The 26,712-nt window shown below is 29.7% G+C and overlaps 1 protein-coding gene across 1 annotated transcript in view; it reads right to left on the reverse strand.

Moving 5' to 3' along the window:
• Window positions 1-997: 997 nt before the first annotated feature.
• The window catches only part of LOC142324463 (colorectal mutant cancer protein-like), a 35,466-nt gene continuing 9,751 nt past the window's right edge, over window positions 998-26,712 (reverse strand). Inside the window, exons 7-15 of the mRNA XM_075365290.1 lie at window positions 25,552-25,731; window positions 25,265-25,414; window positions 23,785-23,975; window positions 21,690-21,818; window positions 20,441-20,615; window positions 16,278-16,445; window positions 10,739-10,890; window positions 8,138-8,240; window positions 998-1,834 (exon numbers count right to left, since the gene is read on the reverse strand). Coding sequence (XP_075221405.1) covers window positions 1,769-1,834; window positions 8,138-8,240; window positions 10,739-10,890; window positions 16,278-16,445; window positions 20,441-20,615; window positions 21,690-21,818; window positions 23,785-23,975; window positions 25,265-25,414; window positions 25,552-25,731 — 1,314 coding nt within the window. The 3' untranslated portion in view covers window positions 998-1,768. The remainder of the gene's footprint in view (window positions 1,835-8,137; window positions 8,241-10,738; window positions 10,891-16,277; window positions 16,446-20,440; window positions 20,616-21,689; window positions 21,819-23,784; window positions 23,976-25,264; window positions 25,415-25,551; window positions 25,732-26,712) is intronic.

Here is a 26,712-nt window from a genome sequence, read left to right on the forward strand (position 1 = left end):
CGTTTGGAATATGTAAAACAAATTGTTAGGGATGTAGGATGTAGAGGGTATACTGAAATGAAACGACTAGCACTAGATAGGGAATCTTGGAGAGCTGCATCAAACCAGTCAAATGACTGAAGACAAAAAATAAAAAATATATATATATAATGCTTGGTTTATTTCACAAACCAATAGACAACCTTTTTTTCAATAGAATGGTTATTTTCAGTATATTTAATTTATAAATAAAGTAACTCAACAGAAATATTCTTCATGGTTATTACAGGTTACATTAATTTTTTTATTTATTTTGATTAATATTTGGAATTAATAGTAATCTTTTTTAATTAATTTTTTTAGTTTTGTCTTCATTATGCACAAATCACCTGCATAGTCATTATAGTTTGCCTGGGGCAAAATTTTGTAGTATTTCAAGATAGTGTTGAAACTTGACAAAACTGTTTTTTGAAAACTGTTGTATCAAGGAATTTTACTACTTGGTTTTATAAAACTGGTGGTGAAATCACACAAAATGCTGACTTGGAATGGCTGTAAGGTACAATTGCAAACAATGCACTAACAGCCGTGTAAGCATACTGTAGTATATGTACCTTTCTCATCAACATATATTGACTATTTCTCCTTTCCCAGATGGTGAAAAGAACAAATATAACTAAACCCACTGCCCTACCATGTATAATTAAAAGGATAAAAATAATAATCATACATAAGTTATATTCAAAAAACTTACTAAAAATATATATATTGTTTACCTGCTTTATAATTAACATGTATTTTAATTTAAGCCACACTAATTGACAATTAAATATTAGAAATTACCAATATTATTATAAACACACACACACACACACACACACACACACACACACACACACACACACACACACACACACACACACACATATATATATTATATATATATATATATTATATATATATATATATATTATTTATATTATTTATATAAAATATTTAGAAATTTCACAAGCCAATAGACAAAAATTTGTTTCAATAAACTGATTATTTTCAGTATTTAATTTATAAATAAATTATTCAATAAATCAAAGTCTGTTTAAGTCTGTTTTTACTTTTAACTGCTTCTCTCTCTTTTTTTTTAATTATACTTCAGACTTTTTTTACATTGCTAGGGAAAGTTTCATTGAAAAAGAATTATTTAACTCTTCTTAAATGGTTGATTTCATTTTTCCTTATTTCAAAAGTAATTTAAATTTATTCAACTCTTAATTCACAGTAATTCATTTAGTTCATTTGGTTGTGCAATTTTCTTTGTTTAAGTCTCTTTTCATCTTGTCACCGTTGGAAAATAATTTTTACTTTTCATTACTGTTTTTGGTTAGAATGTACTCAATTCATTTCTACAATCTCACACTTATGCTCTCAAAAGTTTTTGGGTTTTACAATTTTTTAACTAGAATAAATTTGTTATATTTTGATTTTTAACTGTTTAATAAAATATGTTAAAATGTAATTTTTATCCTCCTTAGGACAGAATTATCTTTAGAATTATTTTATAAGAAGTTTACTAAGTATATAACATGAAATTAAGTACATTTATGTAGGGATATATTATGTGGTCTTAATGGTTTAGAAGATGTATGAAGTTACATAAAACTCATAATGTAAAAGTAAACATTTATATTATGTTTCTTTTATTCTTTTTCTTTCTGATTAGCATGGTAAAGATTGTCAGAAAGGCACCATAATATTTTGCCTAATGTAATATTGAAAAGAAACTGTTATCTGACTACCACTGTTGATCATTATTCTTGTTATCCAAAAGCTGCAATATCCTTTGTTTTAATGTTTGTACCTGGCAACAATCAAAATATAATTCAGAAATTTAGCTAGACATGGCTTATTATGTTCTTAATAAAATACAAGGTGTGGTTCCTGAGTAAGGGCCAATGAGTTATAAATAGTGAGTGGCAATACTGATTGATTTGTGCATGTGCAGTAGCTTTAAGTGGTCTTTTGGGATTTAATTGCCAGATTGCTGTCAGTTCATTGTTGTTTACCTTTGTGAGACAGTTTGGTAATAAAAAATTGCACCAATTGCATCATCAGTGATTAGATTTCTAAATTCAAGAGGACATAATGCTGCTGAAATCCACCGTCAACTGTGTGAAACATATGGGTCTACTGAATGAAAGAAAAGTGACGCAATGGTGTCATGAATTTAAGAAAAGCTGTTCAGATGTTCACAACGAACAGAGAAGTGGCAGGCCGAGTGTCCAGATCTTGTACATGTAGATGTAAAAGTGACAGAAAATCCTCACTTTATGATCAATAATCTTTCTCTAGGATTTCCAAAAGTTTCAAAGACAAAATTGTTGAGAATCTTGACTGACACTAGGCTATCGGAAACTCTGTGCATGATGGGTGCCAAAAATGTTGAAAAGTGCTTACAAAGATCATAGAATGACATCTGCACACATGCTTTTCTCAATTGCTTTAACTATGGGAGACATTTTTTTTTCCCATATTGTCACTGGTGATAAAACATCGATTTTGTACATCAAACTCGACGAGATGAACAACAATCCATGCAGTGGTGTCATTCCAGTTCACCTAAACCGAAAAAATTCAAACAAGCCCAATCTCGAAGGAAAATCAAGGCAACTGTATTCTGGGACCAAAAGAGTGTGCTTTTGATTGATTTCATGGAACTTGGAACATCATATCTACTGTGAAACACTTTCTAAACTGATCTTGTGCCTAGTGACTATCATCTCTTACAATTTAAAACTTCCGATGGGAGATTTTTGATCATCCTCTTATACAGCCCTGATATCTATTAGGGCACCTAAAAGGTGCCCTAGCACCTTTTCCTACATCTCAAAAACTAGCTGTATTTCAACAATTCAAGTTACATTAAGAGCTAAAAATCTAAGTCCAAAAGTGGCTACAATCCCAGGCAGCATTATTTTATGCAGTGGATTTGAAGAAGCTTATTTTGTGATACAAAATTGTTTTGAATGAAATTGTGATTATGTAAAAAAATAAATATGTAAGTATTTGTAACACTTTATAAATTATTCATTTTTTCAATTGTTCTTACTTTGTAACCTATCCTTACTTCCTATTCCTTACTTCTGAACCACTCCTTGTACAACATACTGGTACACCAATAAAACTGGGTATATATGATAAATATAAAATAATAATGTTGCACAAAATAATATCCTTGTGTTGACAAATTTTTAAATAATTATTTTCCCCTTTCTATTTATTGCACCAATAATCTTTTTTAAATTAAGCATTGCTGAAGATATTAGAATTATAGGTTTTAAAATAAAATGTATGTTATTGATATCAGGAACTTGGCCTGTGATTACATATTTTATGAAAGAAGTACATTTATCAACATTAACAGTACCGTTCAATTAATGATCAATCAACACTATTTTTTCGACATAGTCAGTAGGAAGAGATAAGTTGAGTACATTTGTAACTGTTTGTTATATTAAAAAGTTTCAAAATGTTGGCAAACTCTATGCACATCAATCTACTGAAAATGTGTGCTTATTAAGATAGAAATAACAAGAAAAACATGTAATTTACAATCTTTGCAGACTTGAAATTAAAGCACACAACTTGCTAGAAAAACTGTTAAGAAGTCATTCGACCAAGCTTTTTGTTCAAAATTCATTTGAAGCCAAGAGGCAAGTCTCAGAATTGTTTATTAATGGAACTTGTACCATAAACGTTATTTTTCATGTCTACATTACACACATCAGTTGCTGCCTGGCAGCAATGCGGCTGTGTGAAATATTCTTACCGTATTTTTATTTTGTGTGAATATGAAATTACTCACATCTTGGGGAAAAAAGGATATAACAACACATTTTGCTAAAAGGTTTGATGGCTATCTAAGTGAAACAACTGATTATGTACAACAAACTAATAGGGGTGATTTTAAATATTACATGAATGAAAATTTAGTTTCATAGATAATCGACCTTCCAATGAAGACAAAGAGGTAGATTAAACTTTAAATTGATTGAAGAGTTGTATCAAAGCCATGTAAATTTTATTAAAATTCCTGGATTTAATTTAAGGTGGAAACTGTTATTTTAGATAGTGGCATTAACCATAATAAGATGGGAAAACATTTTAGTAAAGATCAATGTGTTGGTACACCAAGATGAAATCCAGATATTAAAAAGATGTACCATTTGATCTCGATAAGACTGTCCAAGACTGCAAATGACATTTAGATTAGCAATTCTAATAGACCAGGCACTGGGTTCTGCACATGTGATTGTAAAGATGATGAAGAGATTGACTATAAAGTCTATACAGAGTTGATTTCAGAGTTTTGTGAACAAAAGAACTCTTAATTTAACGCAAAAGTGATCCTAACTTTGAGACTGGTGATGGGCGAGTGTTGAGAACAAGAATTATCCAGAAAGCATGAAGCAGCAATACATATTCCATAATCACACAAAGTAAAAATGAAATAACCAAAAGTTGTACTACCGCAAGTGGTTGTTGCCTGACAATGACCTTTCATCTGAGAAATGCTGGAAAATTCACATCTGTAGGAAGGTCTACTGTTGTGCACCACTGCTGTATACAAAAATACTAAAAAAATAACAAAATGAGGTAAACAAAAACAAATTAAAATACTCGCTTTCTAAACACTTGGAATTACTGAAGATTTTTGTAAACCTGCGATGTAGTTTATCAGTGATTTTGCAGATAGCAACTTAGTTACACTATTTCAAGATGAGCACTAACTGCAACACCTTTAATAAGGGTACTGCGTAATAATTTTGAAATATATTAATTATATTACATTTCATCATGCTGATCAAAAAAAGATTCTTTAAATCATGCTAATTTAAAGAAAAAGTAAATCATGTTTATAACTTAATTTCTATGAAAAAATGTTAAAAAAAATACAATGGCTGACAACACAAAATATAAACAATGTGTTTTAGTACTACTTAACTTTAGCTAAAAGATGCTTACACTACATGTATTAAATAAAACTTTTAAAATTATGTATGCAACTTTAATTATGTAAATTGTGATACATGTTTTGATGGAAATACATTTTATGTACAAGTCTCCAATCTCAAACACTGCCACAACCATAGCTTTATTAACAGCATGTACAAATGCATTCACATGTTGCAATGCTAGAAAGTTGGATCACAATTCTAAAGTTTAGAGCATTGGTTCTCAAACCTTTTTGCCCACCATCCACATTGAGAATCAAAAATTTTCTAGCGCCCCCCAAAATTTTTAATCTTACCATCTGTTAAGAATAATAATTGCAATTGCTGTTTAAGATGCACTCTTAAAAACAGCAATTGCAATTTGTTTTTAAACATGGCATATCCTGTTTCTGAGTTGAAATTTACATTTTACTTTGAAATATCAGCAAAACATAATTTTCCCCCTTTTTTTTAATTGATCATTGCCTTGCTAGACCACCTGAATGCCTCCAATTTTTTGTGGACCTTCTATTGCTCCCCCCTCTCCTTAAGACCTCTAGCACCCACAAGGAGGCATTATCACCTACTTTGAAAACGAATGGTTTAGAGCTTTTACTGATAAATAAATTCTCATTGATATTAACATGTTTATTGCAACACGCAATAACATGTTTATTGCAACACGTTTATATTTACAAGCAAGAAGGAACTATGCAGTGCTATATCTATATATCTTGAAATGATTATATAGCAAACTTCTGTTTCAACTGACCCTGGCAGGAAAAACTCAATCAATGCCATTTAAAACAGAAAAAAATTCTGGACCACTAGTGATAATGAAATATCTATGCACTAGATTTATGGTAATTCATTATTTTCAATATTTTTTTATGCTCAAAAAGTATTGGATTTACCAACATACATTAATGGAAAACAAAATATTCCCAAAGCATTCAGAATTTTATGCTAATACCACTATTTTGTCCTCACTTATTTTATGACCTGTTAAAGGATTTTTCACCTCCAGTGATATTTTGCTTAGCATTTTAAAATTTAGCCCTTTCATCGGTGATAAAAATTGCTCTTTTATGTTTATAATTTCTTTAAACTCAATTTTGAAAAGTTTAACTGCATTTTCATCATCCACTATTTCCCTTAACTGGCTGTAGATTTACATTTATTACCTAAAATTTCTGCAAGCAGTTTACCTTTCAATTAAATAAGAATGCCAGATCATGGAAGTCTAGTTTCCCCGTCATAGCATAAATCACAAAAAAAATCCTCATCAGTTTTTATATTTGGATAGTTTTGTTGTTTTTCAGATAAATATTTTGGAACTATACTATTTATTTTTTTGTTTACGTTTAATCCAACCTGAAACCATTAAGCAATCATAGCCCGACTATTATCTCAGTTGATAATAGTGATTTGTCTCAGTCAGCCACGCAGATGGGTAGTTCAGAAAGTGGACTGGATCAGATAAGATTCCTTTGGCCAATATGACAAGAGTACATATAAGTCTTTGTTTTAATCAACTTATTTACTTAAAACAACATTTTGTTCAGAATTAAATTCTCCACCAGTTTTGTTAAAAACTTTTATGTGCTTATTACCCATTTAACAAAGTTATTGTACATCCAAGATTTTTACCCCAATTTATTGGTTTTCATTTTTTGCTGCCCTTTAATTTCTTAGCTTTTACTTTCTCCCAATATTTAGTCATTCTTAATGATCTTGCTTTATGATCGATCCTCTTCTGAATAAACCCTTTTTGTATAATTAAAAGTTCTTACTTTAAAGTTGGTATTCGGATCTTTAATAACAAATTTTAATTTTTCGGATTTATTAAGTAAATCTTCCTAAGTCAAATTTAATTCTTGCATGTATACTTTAATTTCTTTGATCCATAATGGCGGATTTTTTAAAGACCAAAGCTGATCGATAATTCTCTTAGTAATCCTATCCTGCGGTAATCTTAACAAGTGTGCATAGAAAGAAATTCGCTTCTTTTTCATAGTATCAATTAAGGATTCCAAGTTTTCATACAGAAATTTATTAGGCAATAATCTGTATTGATTTTCGTGTTTATATTTTTTGTTTATGCAGGTTCTAAGAATCCTACGTTCAACTTTAAGCAAAGGTTCAGTCCTATTTTTCTGATTTAATCTAAATAAAGTCTCGCTTGTGTAAGTAATTACTGGTTTAACCACAGTTTTGTATTTTAAATTTTTTCTATTACTTTAAGGAAATATATATAATTTTATAAAATTCTGTGGGTGAAAAGTTTAAGTTGTTTTTAAGCATAATTGCAACAATTCAAATATACTCTTATTAAAAATACAGCAACCTTTTGTTTTCAGATATTTCTTTAAAAGATAACATGACATGTATATACTTTACTTATGGGATGCAAGCTTTTTATACTTTTTTACACTATAGAAGAAAATGTATCACCATGCTGGCTGGTAGTCAGAATTTATGTAAATATAAACTATAATTACAATTTATAAATATTAAAGAACAAATATATTGCATAAACATGGTTACTGCTGATATATTAATAAATTATTAAAGTGAAAATCCACCTTACCAGCAAATTAAATGTGACTGTCTAGATCTTTCAGCCCTTAGACCATCATCAGGAGACTAAAATATTATAAAATAAAGTCAAAAAATTAAAATTATCAAGCAGTCATAACTGTTTGCTAGTTATCAGTATACTATATATCATGTATACTTATAACTAGCAGTCATGACTGCTTAATCATTTTAATTTTTTGACTTTATTTTATATTATTTTAGTCTCCTGACAATGGTTTAAGACTGAAAGATCTAGAGTCACATTTAATTTGCTGATAATGTGGATTTTCACTTTTTAATAACAAATATATTATATGTAATATAATATTACATTTAAGAACATATTTATTAAAAAGTAAAACTTCTGGAGTAGGAGAAAACAAAAGGCCAACTATGGTTACCATAAAGAACACTGGAACATATAATGTAATTTTTAGTCACAATAAATTAATTGTGAAAGTATTACAAAAAGTTAGTATTTTACTCAAAAATGTTATAATCTCAGTCCACTGATGAAATTCTATTATTTCAATCATTATAAATACTGCCTACAATTTTCATACAATTTTAGTATAAAATAACTTAATTACCTGTCCTGCATGGCGACTAACCATAGTTAACATCTGAGCTTCTAATTTGTGCAATCTTGCTTCATATTTATGTTTATTTTTCTCTAAGTTTTTCAAAAGGGTGCTGAAATTAAACAAAAATAGAACAATGAAACATAATCTATACAATGTCTACAAGTAATTTTTAATTAAATCAATAATTCTTTTGTATTATACAGATTCTAAGAATCAAGTACAGTATGAATGATAATTAATTTAGCCAGTCTACTTACACAAATTATCACAGTAATAATTTAAAATTAAAACAAACCCGCTCTATTTTACATTAAATTTCTCTTATATAACTGTAGCCGATTGTCAGGATAAAACAGCCTCTTTAGTCTGATACTGCAAGTACATTGTTCTGACTAGATTATTGTAAGAAATTTATGAACATTATATTACAGATCTGAAAATTTCATTTCAGCAGTCAGACAAAGTCATTTTCAACTAATTACAATAAATTAATTTTATGTATGAATTTAAGATTAAATTCTTTGAAATCCTTTACTCTTCAATAAATATTAATGACTAGATTATCTAGAAAAATTAATGTTTGTTTGTTTGTGCTGTATGTGTTCTTATACCATTCATCCAACGGCAATGAAACTTTTGTGAGTTTCTGAATTAGTTTGGACCTGCTAGTTGGCGCTGGGGGTTGAGATATTTAGAAAAATTGTATTTATTATCTGATTTGGCTCAAATTCAGAATATATATATTAGTTACATGAAAAGAAATATTTTTGCAAAAAGTAGAGCAACAAGATGGAGGCTGAAGTTGAGATATTTAGAAAAATTGTATTTATGGTCCGACTTGAGGCATATTCAGAATATACCAGGGATATCTCTAAAGTAAAGGCCCCTGGAAAATCTTTCTCCTTAATGTTGGCGAACCTGTGTTGTTCATGGCCACGCTAGTAATGTACACACTACATTGTTGTCTGTAAGTTGTTGCGTTGTAAATCTTTGATTATGTTATAAAGTAAATAGGAAAATTTATGTTGCTGCCGACTGTGAAATACATGGAATCATATGTTTTTTAAACCACCAAAACTTAAGCCGGCTGAAATACATAGGCAGTTGGTTAGTGTATGGTGATAATGTAATGAATGAAAACACATCCAAAAATGATGTGAAAGGTTTAGAAATAATAGAATTAATGTGAATGATGAAGAAGATTCAGGGAGGCCCTCGATAATTATCGAGGACTTGTTGAAACGAGTCGATGATGAAATCTGAAAGGATCATCGCTCAACGATTTCTGACCTGGCAATTCTTTTTCCTGATGTTTCAATAACTGTCATGTTGTTCATGAACATTTAGGCTTCAGAAAGTTTGTGCATGTTGGGTGATGCATGTCTTAACGGAACATCGCAAAAAAATCTGAATGGGATCTGCTTTGGAGTTTTTGAAGCACTATACAGAAAAAAGTTATGAGTTCCTTAATTCAATTGTTACTGGCGAGGAAACACGAATTTCGTATTACACACCAGTCAAGTGAATGATGTCATCCTCAATCACCAACCAGACTAACAAAGGTCAAACCACTGCCATTTGGATGCAAACTGATGGTCACAGTCTTTTTGGATCAGTTTGGCATACTGCTGATTGATTTCATGCCACATGGAATGACTATAGATGCAGAAGCTTACTGCAAAACTCTATGTAAGTTACGGTATGCCATTTAAAATTGGCGACTTGGGCAGCTGACTGATGGCGTTGTCCTGCTGCACGATAATGCATGTACACATATTGTGGGTCCAACATGTGATTTACTGAGAAATTTGGATGGGAAATTTATGATCACCCACTATATAGTCTGGATTTAGCTCTTTCTGATAACAATTTGTTTGGGAAATTGTAAGAATTTTTGTGTAGTAACCAATTCACGGTGACAATGAACTTAAAAATGTTGTTATCGGTGGCAAAATGGACTGACAGCAGAAGAATATGACAAGGGTATATTGAAGCTGGTATATTACTATGATAAATGTTTTAATTCGTGTGGTGATTATATAGAGTAGTATATGTATGCAGTTTAAGAGAAATAAAAAATATTTATAAATTTATAAATATATATTTATATACTATTTACAAGAAAAAAATACTTGCAAAAAATGGACTTGCTATGTGGCGCTGGGATCGAGATGTATCAAAAAATTGTATTTATGGTTCAATTTGGCTCATATTTATAATATATTATATGAAAATAAATATTTTTCAAAAAAAAGGGAAAGAAGGGTAGAGTGGCAATGGTGAAGATTGGGAGGGGGAAAAAGGAAAGGTTAAATTTTGTGATGTTCCATAATGTTCAGTTTTTAGTGTTTTATCAAATTTTCACTTGTGTTCATTTAATCTACATATATATATATATATATATATATATATATACACTCAAAGCTAGCAATAGCAAAGCATTGCCAGGTCAGCTAGTACCAAATAAATGCAGAATATTTATCCCAGTATAAGAAATTGTCATTTAAAGGACTTTATCATAAAAGATTAAAATATTTTTGGATGAACGTTTAAAATAAATTATAGCATTCTCTAATTTCAAGAAAGAGATTTTCATAATTAACAAACCAGTTAGTAGTTCGAAGCTCAACCATCATCTCAGCATGCTGCTTCTGTCGCACTTCTGCATTTCGGCTTACACGCTCCAACGTTGCTGCCATTTCTCGTAACTGATCTCGAAGAATTTTTTCCTTTTGTCCTTCACTAAATTGTTCTTGATTCTAAAGTAAACAAAATTATAAATTGAACACTAGTATCAAAAAATATCAGTAATATCGAATACAATAATTTGCAAGTAACAGGAATTGAAACTTAAAAACTTCCAAATTCACTTTTTTAATTGTTTGTCTAAATAAAATGAAGATATTCTATAACATTTTTGTATACAATGCATGTCAAATGATTATTAATTTTATAATGAAAATCAGATATCTAATTAAGTTGTCCTGACATCAATATTTATATTTTGATAAATTAAACAACATATTAATTAACTTTAATAATCTTACGTATATAAGTTTGCTTTTAATGTATGAGTTGCTTGTTTTGCTTGCTCCAGCAAAAAATACTAATGGATCTCTCACCTGATAACCAGTTTTAAATAACAATCCAAAGTTGCCGACAGCTCTTGAATCCATAACTAATCCAGACTACAGTTCTAACTAGATATTTAATCTTAAGAAAAATTTAGATCTAAGCAAGATAATGAAAGATTTAAAATTTATAGAAAAGCAACAGCAGAAAAGCAAAATTTATAGAAAAATGAATGTTTTTTTTACTATCTATCAATATAAAAATTATTTCTTAGTGTTTATATGAAGATGCTATTTTTTAATATTAACAGAATTGATCTACATGTATTTGTGCATAGTTTTATAATCTAATTCAATGATTCTAACCTTTTTAGCTTCTTGATCCCAAAAATTGAAAAAAATATATAATGAATATTTCGCGATCACCCAACTACAAACTAATAAAACTTAGTTAAAATGATTTAGCTGAATGATAAGGATGTGTAAGAAGAACATTACGAGGAATATTTCTAAAGTAAAGACCACTGCAAAATTTCTCTCCTTATGGTTGGCAAACCTGTTGTTCATGGCTACGCTAGTAATGTACACACTGCATAGTTGTCTGTAAGTTATCATGTTGTTGTAGTATCTTTGATTACGTGTGAGTTATTACATTATAAAATAATTAGGAAAATGATATTCTGTTGACTGTGAAATACGTGGAGTCATATGTTTTTTAGACCATCAAAACTTAATTCATAGGCAGCTAGTTACTGCCTATAGACAGTAGGAAATTTATAGGCAGTTGGTGATAATGTAATTAGTGAAAGAAACATCCAAAAATGGTGTGAAAGGTGTAAAAATAATAGAATTAATGTGCAATGATGAAGAACATTCAGGGGCTTTGATAATTACCAAGGACTTGTTGAAACTAATTATCAAGACTTGTCGATGAAGAAATCTGAAAAGATCATCGCTCAATGATTTCCGACCTGGCAATTCTTTTTCCTGATGTTTCAATAGCTGTTATTGGTCACGTTGTTCATGAACATTTAGGCTTCAGAAAGGTTTGTGCACGATGGGTGATGCACGTCTTAACAGAATGTCACAAAAAATTCTAATGGGATCTGCATTAAAAATTTTTGATGCGCTACACAGAAAAAGGTATGAATGAGTTCCTTAATTCAATTGTTACTGGCGATGAAACATGGATTTCATACTACACACCAGAAAGAAAATGGCAGTCAAATGAATGATGTCATCCTCAATAACCAACCAGACTAAAGGTCAAGCTACAGCCATTTGGATGCAAACTGATGGCCACAATCTTTTGGAATCAGTTTGGCATACTGCTGATTAATTTCACGCCACGTGGAACAACTATAAATGCAGAAGCCTACTGCAAAACTCTACAAACTCTAAGTTACAGCACGCTATTTAAAATCGGTGACTTGGGTGGCTGATCGATGGTGTCGTCCTGCTGCATGATTATGGACATGCATATATTGGTCAGATTTGTGATTTACTGGGAATGCTTGGATGGGAAATTTACGATCACCCACCATATAGTCCGAAGTTAGCTCCTTCTGATTACCATTTGTTTGGGAAATTGAAAGAATTTTTGAGTGGTAAGCAATTCACAGGTGATGATGAACTTAAAAATGCTGTTAATCAGTGGCTAAATGGACTGGCGGCAGAAGAATATGACGAGGGTATATTGAAGCTGGTGTATACCTACAATAAATGTCTTAAATCATGTGGCGATTATATAGAGAAGTAGTATAAGGTATGTAGTTTAAGAGAAATAAAAAATATTTATAAATTTGTCAGAATAAATTTTTCTACAATGAATCTGTCTTGGCTTTAAAGATAACCTCTTGTAAGTAATATGGAAAATCTTGTTGGATTAGAGGTCCTATTAATAAAGTATCATTAAGGGATAGGCCATTAGTGGTTTTAGCTGAACCGTCAAAGACAACTTGAATTCTAGTAGTTAGACTTAAATACTGGATGGTGGGGTAAATAGCACACATTCGATTTGTTAACAAATCATTGGAATTGAGTAAAGACATGTGACCTAATTCTAAATATTCAAGAATGAAAGCAGATTTAGTCCCTTTTAAGGTTGGCATTGTTGATTAGTTTTCTTTCTGAAGATAAGAATCTTTTTTTGCATTAACAAAAGAATCACCTAGTTGAATGTTATTATCTTTGCATGGTAACAACACGACAAATTTACCTTGATTATTTAGAGTAGTGTTGAATTGAAAATGTTTTTGACATGTAGAGGTTTCATTAACTGAAGCATCAGTATTAATTTCAATTTTTCAGAAATTCTCGAGTATAGTTGGGAGATTTTCATGAGTGTTACAAGCAAGAAAAGCTGTAACAGTATTGCAATGTTATTAGGAAGGTGTATATATATATATAAGTATATATATATATCCTAATTTAGTTTCTGATTAATATAGGAAATTTGGAATTTTGAATGAATTTCCCAGATAAAATAAGACTTAAATAGAACTGAGCTCCAATCAGAATGCCAATGTTATTTGCTATGTTGAACTTGGGATCTGCTAGAAATATATTATGAGGAAGTTTAAGATTAGAAATGTCAAATGTGGCTGATGGAAGGCTGTCTGAAATATCAGATAAGACAGTACATTGCAGTTTGAAAAGTTCTTAAATCGAGAGTGTTGTAAGTGTTAACACTGTATTTAGATTGAGATGAGTTCTTTATGCCTGAAATGGGGAGATCATTTTTAATGAGTTTAAGTCCTAACAGGCAAATTTATATGTGCAAAAATTTGCTTGCTACCAGGATCTAACAAGATTGTGACTGTTGATAAAAGTATACTTTTGGTTTGACTGATTAAATGAAAAATAGATATTATTAGGGGATAACAATTGAGACCTTCATACCGACATTATTTTAATGTTGACATTATTTTACCTTTTGATGATCAATTGTTATATTTATAATTTTTGATTTTAAAATTCAAGTTAGTGTAATTAATGATATGTGAAGTAAATAATTATAATTATAACACATAAATGCTCCTGAGGATGGATTATTAATCCAAAAACGCAAAAACATACTATTAAGGATTGTTGGTAAATGGAAACTATTATATAAATAAATAGGTATTATTTTCAGGCTTATTGCTATCTAATTTAGAATGATTAATTTTGTCCATGTGAACGAGTGTATTATATTTTTTAGTACAAATAGTATATAACTTTTTTGAGTAAGATTCATTAATAGAACGGCCTTTATTTAAACAAAAAAAACAACAATTATTATGCCCCAAAAAGTCTCTGCGTTCACTGATGGACAAATTTAAGAATTTTACATTGTTGTAAAATGATGGTTTGACTTACACGACAAACACTGATTAGAATTAGCTTTTGAATAATAACTAACATTATTTCCTTTATATTTTTTATTAGAATTTAAGGTAAAGCATTTGTTAAAAAATTTGGCTGGATTGTTTTAAGACTATCCTTTGGTTTCATTTTCTGTTTTCACTTACATTTTAAAAGTGAATGCATTAATATTTTTGAGAAGTTGACATCTTGGATTAAGAAATTCAATAAAATCTTTGAAGGTGGGAAATCTTTCATTTGACAACTTTTCCTTCCATAATCTTGAAGTATTGTAATCCAATTTTGATGTTAGAAATTGGATGACAATAAATTCATACTTGTTTACAGGAAGTTGCATTGCTTCAAGTGAAATCACATATGAGGAAACCTCATTAATAAATTTTGATAAACTATCTACTGATTCTCTTTTTACAGAATCTGACCTTAAAATGTGTTCAGCATTATGAAATGTAATTATAATTTGTTATCAAATCGTGTTTTTAATAATTCTAGAGCAATAATATAATTTTCATTAGTTATTGGTAAATTTTTAATGATTGCTAAGACTTCATCCTTCAGAGATGAATGTAAATAATGTAATTTTTGGTTATTAGATAAATCATCTTTATTATGTACTAAATCATTAAATATATTAAAATAGTAGCGTTTATGATACCCTGCAACTGCCACAACTGATGAAAATATCGCAAAAATTCAATATGTGGTATTTAAAAGATCAATGATTGAAAATACACGAGCTAGAAAATATATCATTAGATTGTATTCAAAACATCTTACATGAGCATTTCGGTATGAGAAAGCTATTAGCGCGATGGGTGCTGCATTTGTTAACGGTTGACCAGAAACATAGTCGAATGAACATTTTTCAGTAGTGCTTGGACATGTTCAACAGTAATTCAATAGAATTTCTGCAAAATTTCATTACTGCTGCAAGGGTTCATTATTACAGCCCTGAAATTAAGCAACAGTCCAAACAGTGGGTCAAAAGCAGTGGAAGTGCTCCAAAGAAGGTAAAAAGTTTCAATCAGCAGAAAAAGTTGTGGCCACTGTTTTTTGGGATGCTCATGGTGTAATGCTCATAGACTATCAGGAAAAAGGAAAAACAATCCCCAGAGAACATTACACAGCTTGTTGGAGCAATTGAAGGAGATCATTAAGACCAAACAAACACATTTGGATAACAAAGAAGTGCTTTACCATAACAATGCACTGGAACACACGTCTTCTGTTGTTGCTGCTAAAATTCACGAACTGTGCTTCGAATTGTTTCCACATACACTATATTTACCAGATTGAGCTTTTGAGTGATTATTTCCTATTCTCGAATTTGAAGAAATGGCTTGGTGGGCAAAGACTTGTCTCAAATGACAGTCATAGCTGAGACAGACACCTATTTTACAGAGCTTGAGAAATCATACTTTACTGAAGTAATAAATACACTGGAAAAGCAATGGACTAAGTGTATTACTTTAAAAGATCTATGTTGAAAAATAAAAAAAAAATTTGGTAAGAAATTTTTCTTTCTTAGGCCACAAAGTTTCCAAACTGTCCTTGAATTTTAAAACATTTTACAAAAGTAAAAAAAAAATTTAAAAGGACAATACGATACCTTAAATTTTTTGTCATTTAAAATGTATCGGTCTTAAAGAATAAAAGAATAATGTAATGATTAAAAATAAATATTAAATTATTAAAAGCAGAAAATTTACCTCTGGAATAGATTCATTTAACATTTTTAAATGTTGAACTGTTGCTAACTGGGTTTGTTGCTGTGTTTCCATTGTAGCTAACTTAAGTTCCAAACTTTCTTTTTCCTTTTCTAAACGATAAATAGTAGCATTTAAATCAGCCTTCTCTTCTCTCATTGACATCACTTCCTGTAATGAAAAATTTAAATCAATATCTTAAATGAAATATTAAATGATAAAAAATAATTGATAATTTGATGATAAATGTTAATAACTGAATAAACACAAATACCAAAAGTATTAATGAAGCGTCGTACTTGTTATAATTATCATGAATTTCTGATAAAAACATAAATGGTTTACTTTTGACAATTTGAAATATTTCTAAAATATATCAATTTTTCTAATTATTTGGATTGAAATAAAAACAAATAATAAATAAAGAGGAAACAACTGCTTTTGTACTGAAAACAATTTAGTGATTAACAGTAAAATCAATTTTCATTCCTTTATGCAAGTTCTTATCTAAATATAACAGTGTTTGTAATGATAAATAAAAAAATTGTGGCCTGAGGAATCTTGTAGAACATCCTGGCCTGGCAAAACATGGATATACGAAGCCACAGGTACACTCATTATATAAGTATAACTTCCTATCTTCCTACAAGTATCAAATCAACAAAACTAGTGTGGATAACTCCAAGGAATATCATACAAATTAATTAAAAAAGTTGTAAGATAGATGTAAAGAAAGAAAATAAATTTAAATATACCATAATGTACAACAGTTTTTTTGTAAATAATTCTGTTTAAAAAATGTATTCATTAAGACTGTATATTCTATAAAAATACCAGTTTCAATAGTATTATTTTTATGGGTCATTCACTGGTAGAACCATCAAAGATCTTTTTAATTACAGCTTGACTTAAAATTATTAATAAAAGGCTAGCAAGTAATATGCAGTTAACACGTCCGCTGCGTATCACGCGGCTCCCGCGTGAGTGTGGTTGTCCCCTGCAGCCGGGCCACACGGCTCCCGCGTGAGAGGGACTATTCCATTCCTTGGTCTCCCCTCCCTTGCCGGCTGCAGGTATAACATCCCAACCTTACGACGCACTTAGTTAGTGTCCTACCTTTGCACTGTGAAAGTCGTAGCGAGTTTGTGTTAATTTTTTTGCATTTTTTTTGTGATCAAAGTTGGCTTTGTGTTTTCTGCTCCAGCTCTTCTTTCTTCAACAACATAAAGGTAATTTCTTCTCATAACACTTATCTAATTGTAGTTTTTATCATAAAAATACACTATGTGGCAAAAAAAAAAATAGCATCCTTTCACACGTCAAGATTTTTAATTTTAGCACAAGATGAACTACATATTTTTTTTTCTTTTCAAAATAGTTTGTTTCTTTTTCTCAAGTGATTACAAATGAGATATTTATTCCGAACAATACAAATACGGAGAATGGGTGAAAAACAATTTATTTTTATTTAAAAATAAATCGCAATAAACTGAACCTATCGCAAATAAAATTCCATTTTTAGGAAACATTCTTGACGATAAGGTTCAGACTTTTTTCTGTAATATGCAAGTTCTTTTTTCAATGTTTTACTGTTCAAAATCATTTTTTGTTTCGTTATCACTTCAGAAGAAGAAACAAACTAGAGTAGAATAGAATATTTATTTACACACAAAAATATAAATAAATTCAAAACTGTGCATTAGAGAACATTTTTATAACAGCATAAATTTTTCATTTTTATATTAGCTCAAATAGAATTTATATAAAATAATATTGACAGGTGCAAAGAATACTATTTAATAATATATTTATCAAGCACATTACAAAAATAGTTTTACATTATGTATATACACTAATTTACCCATAATTTATAAATACTGTAAAAATGAAAAGGAAGATGAAAAAAACTATTTGGGACCCAAAAAATACTTAGATCGTCTAGTCTTAACTTTCAAAAATCTTGAAATTTCAGGCTGGCATTTTTTTACGTATTTGCAACACAGTATAGTTATAATAATAAATTGCACAGCCAGATTTTTGCTTATTTTTTTTTACTTTTACTTTCCTTTCAGACATGGCTGATAATGAACCATCAACTTCTAGGGGTCCTGAACCAAAAAAACGCCGATCGGCTGAACCGAAAAGGGTGTACACAGAAGAAGAAATTCAGAAAATTATCGAGGATTTGGAGGATTCTGATGATGATTTGGAATTAATCGACGATCTGGAGGAATCAGATTTTTCTGATCCGGAAGAAGAGCTAGTTGCTCCAGAACAACCACAATCACCTGCATCAATCTGCGAGGAAATTCCCGACGTTGTCGAGGAAGGTGAAGCTTCTGACTCCGATATTGCGGTTCAACATCCTATTTCTTTACCTGGCCCTAGCAACACAACGGACAAGTGGCTTCCTAATCCCCCAGATGTGACAAAAATAAATTTTACAGGTAGACCAGGTATGAGGGGAAAGCCCAACGATCAATCCCCGTTCGGTTATTTCAACCTGTTTTTCAATGAGGATTTTTGTTCTTATCTGGCTAAAGAGATAAACAATTACGCGATAATTGTTTTATTCGATAGTGATGCGGCTCGAGCAAGAATTTCCAATTGGAAAAACGTTACAACTGACGAAATAAGAACATTCGTCGGTGAACTAATGCTCATGGGATTGATTCGGGTGAATAGGATGAACGATTGTTGGAAGAGGCATTATCTATTCAATCTACCGTTTTCCCAATTTATGGGCCGGGACAGATTTTTAGTAATTTTGCGCTGCCTCCATTTTCAAAGTGAAAGGACTGGGAGCGATCCCATCTTCAAAATTAGACCCTTGATGGATTATTTCAATAACAAAATGAAAGAACTATGCATTCCATCAAGGGAGCTCTCAACTGACGAGAGCATGGTATTGTGGAGGGGGAAGCTCCTTTGGCGACAGTATGTTCAGGGGAAACGCCATAAATTTGGTTTCAAACTGTATGTTTTATCGCAACCAAATGGGCTGGTCCATAAAATCCATATTTATGGAGGCACCCGGGATCTAGATGTAAGTGGAGTGGGACATGCCGCGAAAGTTGTGAGGAAGTTGATGGAGGATTTAGTAGAAGAGGAAGGACACGCTCTCTATATGGACAATTTCTATAATTCCGTGCCCCTTACCGAAGAGCTTCTTGCTAATAAAATGTACACTACGGGAACATTACAGTCAAAAAGAAGAGGTAATCCCAAAGAAGTTCTTTCAAAAAAAATCGCCAAGGGAGAATCTTTTTGTATGTATACGAAAGAAGGAGTGTGCTGCTGCAAATGGAAAGATAAAAGGGAAGTTCTTTCCATTTCAAGCGAATTTGGTGGGAATTTGGTAACAACAACAAACAAACGTGGTCAAGAAAAGAATAAGCCGAAGTTAATTGTTGAATACAATAAGAATATGAAAGGTGTGGATCGGCAAGACCAAATGTTGTCGTATTACCCACTAACTCATAAAACGTTGAGGTGGTATAAAAAAACTCGGTATACATATTTTTCATTTAATGTTGAATAACGCGTACTTCTTATACAACATGTACAGCGAAGAAAAAAAATATGACTTACATGATTTTCACCTCGAGGTTGTTACAAAATTGCTCCCGAATCCAACAAATAAGCCGCCGGCGGCATTACCAAAAGACCATATACACCTCCCACAAAACCTCCCTAAAAATGCGAACAATGAGACGATGAGAAAACGTTGCAAGGAGTGCAGTGCAACGTTGAAAATAAGAAAAGAGACAGTTTTCGGTTGCCCGTCATGCCCTGGTTTTCCTGGTCTTTGTTTGGACCCATGTTTTAGGTTATACCATAAGTATAAGTAGTTTACGATTTTTTTTTTATGTATGTACAAATGTAATTATCTTTTAGAGCATTATAAATGAATTTTAGTTGTAAGATGTTTGAAATTAATTTTATGTAAATACAAATTATAAAAAAAATATACGCAAATTATAATAAAATATTTTAACTTTCAACTTATTTTTTTAATTCACCAAGAACCACTAATTTATCAAAAGAAAGATTCGAATTGAATTCTGGAAATAATTACGTATAACCAGTTGTTTAGTTCACACTAGTGATTGCGAGAAGCAGCGGACGTGTTAACTCTGAGAACATAAAAAAAAATTAATATCTACCTGAATTAAAACAGCTGTTTCTAAATCTAATTTTCTAGCAAGAGTTGGTATTTGTGGTTGAGGTGCAGGAGATTCTACATAACTTTCTAACTGAACCACAGTGCCTTCTATAGTTGTGCGTTCTTGTTTGAGATCATCTATCAAGTGAAGCAAATGTTTCTCCTCTGCTTTAAAACTACATAACATAAAAACTATATAAAACCATTAGCATTCAATAATATTCATAAACCATTCAATAAAAACAATATAAATTTGTAAATTTTTTATAAAATTTCAACAACAGATAGAATAGTCTGAACATAATATATTACTATACTCTTAGTATAATTGAGAATTTTAGTATCTTTCTTAGTTTTTTCCATCATATAACAATGACTTCTATAAATTCCTTAGTTCTCAATCGATAACACCATTTAATGCAAATCAGTGATTTATAGAGAAAATACTTAAATCCATCTACTCTTTCATGTTATACTTGAAAAGATTAAAGACGCCAGTTATTATTGAGAGTTAATGTCATATTGTTTATATAAAAAGAAGAGAATTAATTTCATACATAACACAATGAAACTTGTTCAACATGACGACTAATGAAACTAATTTTGCTACACTTTTTCCAAAATTATCTTAAATACCCTTACAAATACACATTAAAAAAATACCCTTTAAATACACATTTAAAACAGTTCACACTGAATTATAATTTATATTTTTTATTGATTAAGACCTAAATTTTTAAACAGCCTTAGTATGAAGTTAAAGAAAGAAAATTTTTCTCTGCTCTTAAATTAAAACAACCAATTGCGCGAGCTTCAAAGAAGCTTACGGAGTAGAATTGTAAACTCATTTAATTCAACTGTTACAATCATTCGGCGATTGTCATTTTTTAGACTTCAATGAACCTAACTATTTATATTTTTTTGTAAATAATTTTGTTTAAAAAATGTACTAATTAAGACTGTATATGCTATTAAAATACCAGTTTCAATAGTATTATTTTTATGGGTCATTCACGGGTAGAACCATCAAAGATTATCATTTAAATTTGACTTAAATAAAATTTTATGAGTTTCAGTTTAGAAAGATGAATTTTTAGAATTCTTATAGTAATCAACAATTCATCAGTCATTTGCAAAACTGATAAATCATTTATAAGCCAATAATAAAGAGGGAATCATATAAATTATAAATACCTACCTTAATATTATTATAAATGTAACATAGAAACCACAAAATTAAAAAATCTTACTTTTCATTATGCTCCCTAAAAAGTATTGTTATCAATTCTTCATAAACTCTTATTATACGATCACAACAACTAAGAGCTAATTGTAATGCAATAGCATTATTTTCATATTTCCCAACAAGAAGTGTTAACCTGTAAAAATATATTTATTATTAATACAAAAAACTTTTATAATATGAATAATTATTATACTTTTTTTTTTTTTTCAAAATGCAGATTATATCCATTTCACATACACCTTAAGAAACATATACTATTGATGACAAATTAGAAATGGAAATACAGTAAATTAAGTAAACTAAAAAAAAAAAAAATTATGTATTAAATTACGCATTAAACTCAAAAAACAACTTAACTACCAAATACAGTAAGAGAAAAATCTAAATCCTTTTTGTTTAGATAAGAAAATACATTTTTTAGATATTGAGACTGAAATAAACACAATGCTATAGAAACATCAGTTTATGGAAAACCCACAATGAATACAATACAGTGTATTACAATACATGTAAATTTTAATCACTCACGGACACAAAGTATTGGTATATATAAAAACCTGATTTTTAGAACCATACATTATACAAGGAACAATGAAAACAAACTCAAGAAAGAAATAGATGTAGTAAAACAAATAGTAGTATTTAATGGTTTCAATAATGAAATTATAGAAAAGTTACATAAAAAGCAGAAAAAGTACCATTATAGTTTTACAAAGTTGCAACAAGAAAGTAAGTAACACAGAGATTATTAATAATTTTTTCTTAGAATAGAATTATACAAATAAAATAATATAAAAAATTACTAATATTTATGATAATAATAAATGTGAAAAAAGCTACAAATCAAATAAACATATTATAAAATATTTAAGGAGTAATAATAATAAAAATGATGATTTAAGGAAAATATACAAAATTAAATACATATATATGTATATATATAAACATTTTGCACTTTTTCTTGACATAGGGAAGATATTGCTTTACATTACATTCTAAACACTCTAAAGCATCAGAGGTACAAGAAGTATCATTCAGAATTGGCTTTTCTAAGAAGAATAATAATGCTCATTATACAAAGTCTTTGCAATAAATAGAGTGAAGTGTGTTATCAATTACAGAAATGAATAGAACCTGCATTTACGTAGACTTAGCATGTTGATATGGAAGAGTATACTCATCTCAATGAAAAATGTAGTCAAAAACTACTTAACTTCTCTTTTCTCAAGTAAGCCTAGAATAATGATCCATAATAACAATGCAATGTTTTGGTGACTTGGGTCTAATGTAACAGGAAAAGGAATTGTGGGTGTATCATTGCTTACTCACTGCAAATAGTGTAATTGTTCAACTGGTATAAACTATTCAACAAAGACAAAACTATATCCCTTCTAGTCTGATCATTAAAAAGAGATAGAATACCTCCAGCTACAACTTCCAGTTTAATTTCATTTATAATTAAATGCAGAATAACATTATAATTATACTATAGTATATATTATACTATAGTATTATATAATTATAATACTATTAAATGCAATTAATTATTAAATTAATTATAAATACTATTAATTATTAAATTAAATGCAGAATAACATTATAATTATACTATAGTATATATTATACTATAGTATTATATAATTATAATACTATTGACAGACTGAATAAAAATTATAATACTTGGGTCTCCTTGTTGCAAAACTATATTTTATCCAATTTTTATATTACTGAAATTTGCTTTCTCTAAAATTATATAACAGATAAAAATACATTCTCTAATTATTCTACCTCACCCTAGAGAACATGACCAAAATACTTTCTTAGAAAGCCTCTCTTTTTATATTTCTATGAACAGATATGTCATATCTTTTCAATTTTATTTGTCTTGACTCCTTTGTCTGAGTAAATGCATGTCTTCAGTAAATCAGCTAGGTAATTATTGAAATCCAAATTTATATTCTTATGAGTAAATTGAGGATGAGTACAACTATAATAATAACCTCTATTTAAAATAATTTTGGACATATACAACAAAATAAAATATTGTCATTAAATTATGAACTGCTAGTTATTTCATACATTAAAAAAAGATAACTTGCCTTTCAGAATGTGATTTCATTTCTTCTAGTGAACTCTGCAATAAAGTATTAAAGGCACGAGTATGTTCTAATTTACTAATAAGTCGTTCTGTTTCAATCTCAAATTTACGCTGATCATTTCCTAATTCTAATAAATCACATTGTTCTAATACACTAGAGACTAGATGTTCAGCAACCTCTGTATGTGATACCTTTAAAATATAAAATTAAAAGTAAATTCTGATAAAAACATTTTATCCAAATTCTCAAAAAATCAACATGCTTATAAAAAAACAAAACTTATCCCCATGCCAGTTCTTCAGTCCTGTGAGGAACCATAAATCATGCATTTCTATGGGAGATCAAAACACGCCAGTTATACTATTTCTTTAAAAAAAAATGTTTGGTATTAAATGTAATCATATTATTTCTAATAAAAATAATGTATATTGTCTTAATGTATTTCATTTATTTCTTACAGTATTTCAGATTACTGTGAAGTAAAAATTGTTTACTTCTAAAACTATTTTTTATTGTAATTCAATTTTTGTTATATTTTTATTTTCTATAAGAATCCTCCTAACAGTCAATACAAAAATGCTAGAATGTTATACCATTTCTGTAGCTATTTTGACGGATATAAAATATGCTATTTTTCTGGATTTTTCAACACACTTTTTAATACCAAAAACAATAATGTCACATCCTTCAGATGTGAATTATTTCTTCTGTATAAGAAGAGATTTTACATTAAAATTAAAATAAAAATTAAGTAAAGTTTAAAACAAAATTATATACTACACAGAATGAAATAAAAATTAATATACTAACAAGCAATTTAAATTTAAAAAAATATATATTCATCTAAAATGAATAATATAAAGTAATGATTTAATGGAATAAAGTAATAACATGGAAAATTAACACTTGAATCAATGCATCACCACAAATAGTATACACTGTTATATTGCTGATGACTAATGTTTTCAGAAAATATGAGATAGCTAAACCATTACTAAGTGTATAAGCACTTTCCCCACTTCGTTAGACAACAAGGCTCAAGAACAAACATGAGTAAATTATTTTATATATATTGACCAATTTAGGACCTTCATTAATTATACTATTGTATATGATAATTACTATTAGTAGATTTATATCACAGATTTATCTCACATGAGATAAAACTATGTTACCTTACTTACTGGATATAAACATGGATTGCTTATATATTTTAGTTACATTCCAAAGTTACAAATTATATGTGTAAATAATATATATGATAAAACTTTAGCAAACATGTGTACATTATAATGTATTTTAATGAACTGGAATAAAAAGGCAAAAAGAACACAAATATTGAACACCATGCTGCATATGAATGCTACATAAATTTAAAAGAATTTTACAATATACATCCACAAAAGATTTCAATAAACCATTAATATAACCTACGGAAATACTATATCAGAGATTTTATTAAGATACAACAAATACTTACACCAAGTGATGTAATATCAGATCCAGTAATATGTCTTTCTGTCCGTCGAAGACGTACTCTTTCTGCTACTTTTGGCACTGGTGGATTTTGATGCGAAGGTGTCACTGTGACACCTTCCTTTTCTCCTTTACGATAGTGATTTTCCTTTACCTTCAACAATATATAAGTAATAAAGATGAAGTCAATTTGATATCAGTATAAATTATTGTAATATGCGATATCAACTGCAACTAATTAATATATAATAAACAATTTACATTACAATTTTAAAGAAAAGTGAAACTGACCTTACAATGTTTTTCCTTAAAATTTGAATTTAAATATGTACGTAACTTCTTTATCTCAATATCTTTAGAATTTAATTTCACTTGAAGCTTAGAATTTTCTGTCTGGAGATCTATAACATTTTGTTTTAGCTCTTCTAACTTATGATCACAGTAATTAGCATTGCTTAACTTCTTTAATTCCTAAAATAAATAAATAAAAGTATAAATAAATATGCAGTTTTACTATATCATTTATATTGACAAATTTTTACAAACAAAATACTGCGACTCCACACAATGAGAATTAAGCAATTAAATTAGTTGGTTTAGCAGCTCAGGTGACAGAGCAACCACATGGTTTAATGAAAGCCTCATATTGATCAGCAGCTTAAACTCTGAATTAAACAGGGTGAGCAACAGAATAATGCAAACCGCTACCCAACACTATTTACGAAAGACTCTCACACAAATAGCGTGAATAATGGATGTATATGTTACTACTGATTGCTGCTGCCATTTGTCAGGTGGTTGCGTGTCAGTGCAGTATATGTTTTGTTGCAGTGTAGTATATGTTTTGTTGCAGTTCAGTATAGTAAGTTCAGTTGTGATTTGTATAAAATGCCTTATTCAATCCAGGAGAGGATAGCTGTAGTTTAGGCCTATATTCGTTCTGGATTGTTTGAAGAATCACGTCAAGTAATCGTAGAAAAATTTCTGAATACCTGTATCCCAGCAAAGAGTAGCATACACATTTAGTTAAAAAATGGCGTACAGCAGGTTTGGTTTCAAATGCAAAATGAAATAGGCAATCTTCCATTAGGACTCCATAGGCCATTGCCAATATTGAAAGGAGAATTACTGCCAGTCCAAAAAAATCACTATGCAAGTTATCCCAACAATCTGGTGTTAAATGCACATCTTGTCTTAAAATTCTTCATGAATTAAAATTAAAACCATACCGCATTACAACTGTGCAAGAACTGAAGGAGACAGACAAACCAAAACAACTTCATAATTGCAACTGGCTTCTCGAAAACATTGTTGGTGGACAGAAAGAATCAATGTCGCATTTCATGTCAGATGAGGCATGGTTTCATTTATTCAGCCATGTTAATTTGCAGAACACCAGGTATTGGATGGCAAGGAATCCTCATGACATATTCGAGCATCCACTTCATGACA

This window comes from Lycorma delicatula, chromosome 5, assembly GCF_047948215.1.
Source record: "Lycorma delicatula isolate Av1 chromosome 5, ASM4794821v1, whole genome shotgun sequence".
Taxonomy (NCBI): Eukaryota; Metazoa; Arthropoda; class Insecta; order Hemiptera; family Fulgoridae; genus Lycorma; species Lycorma delicatula.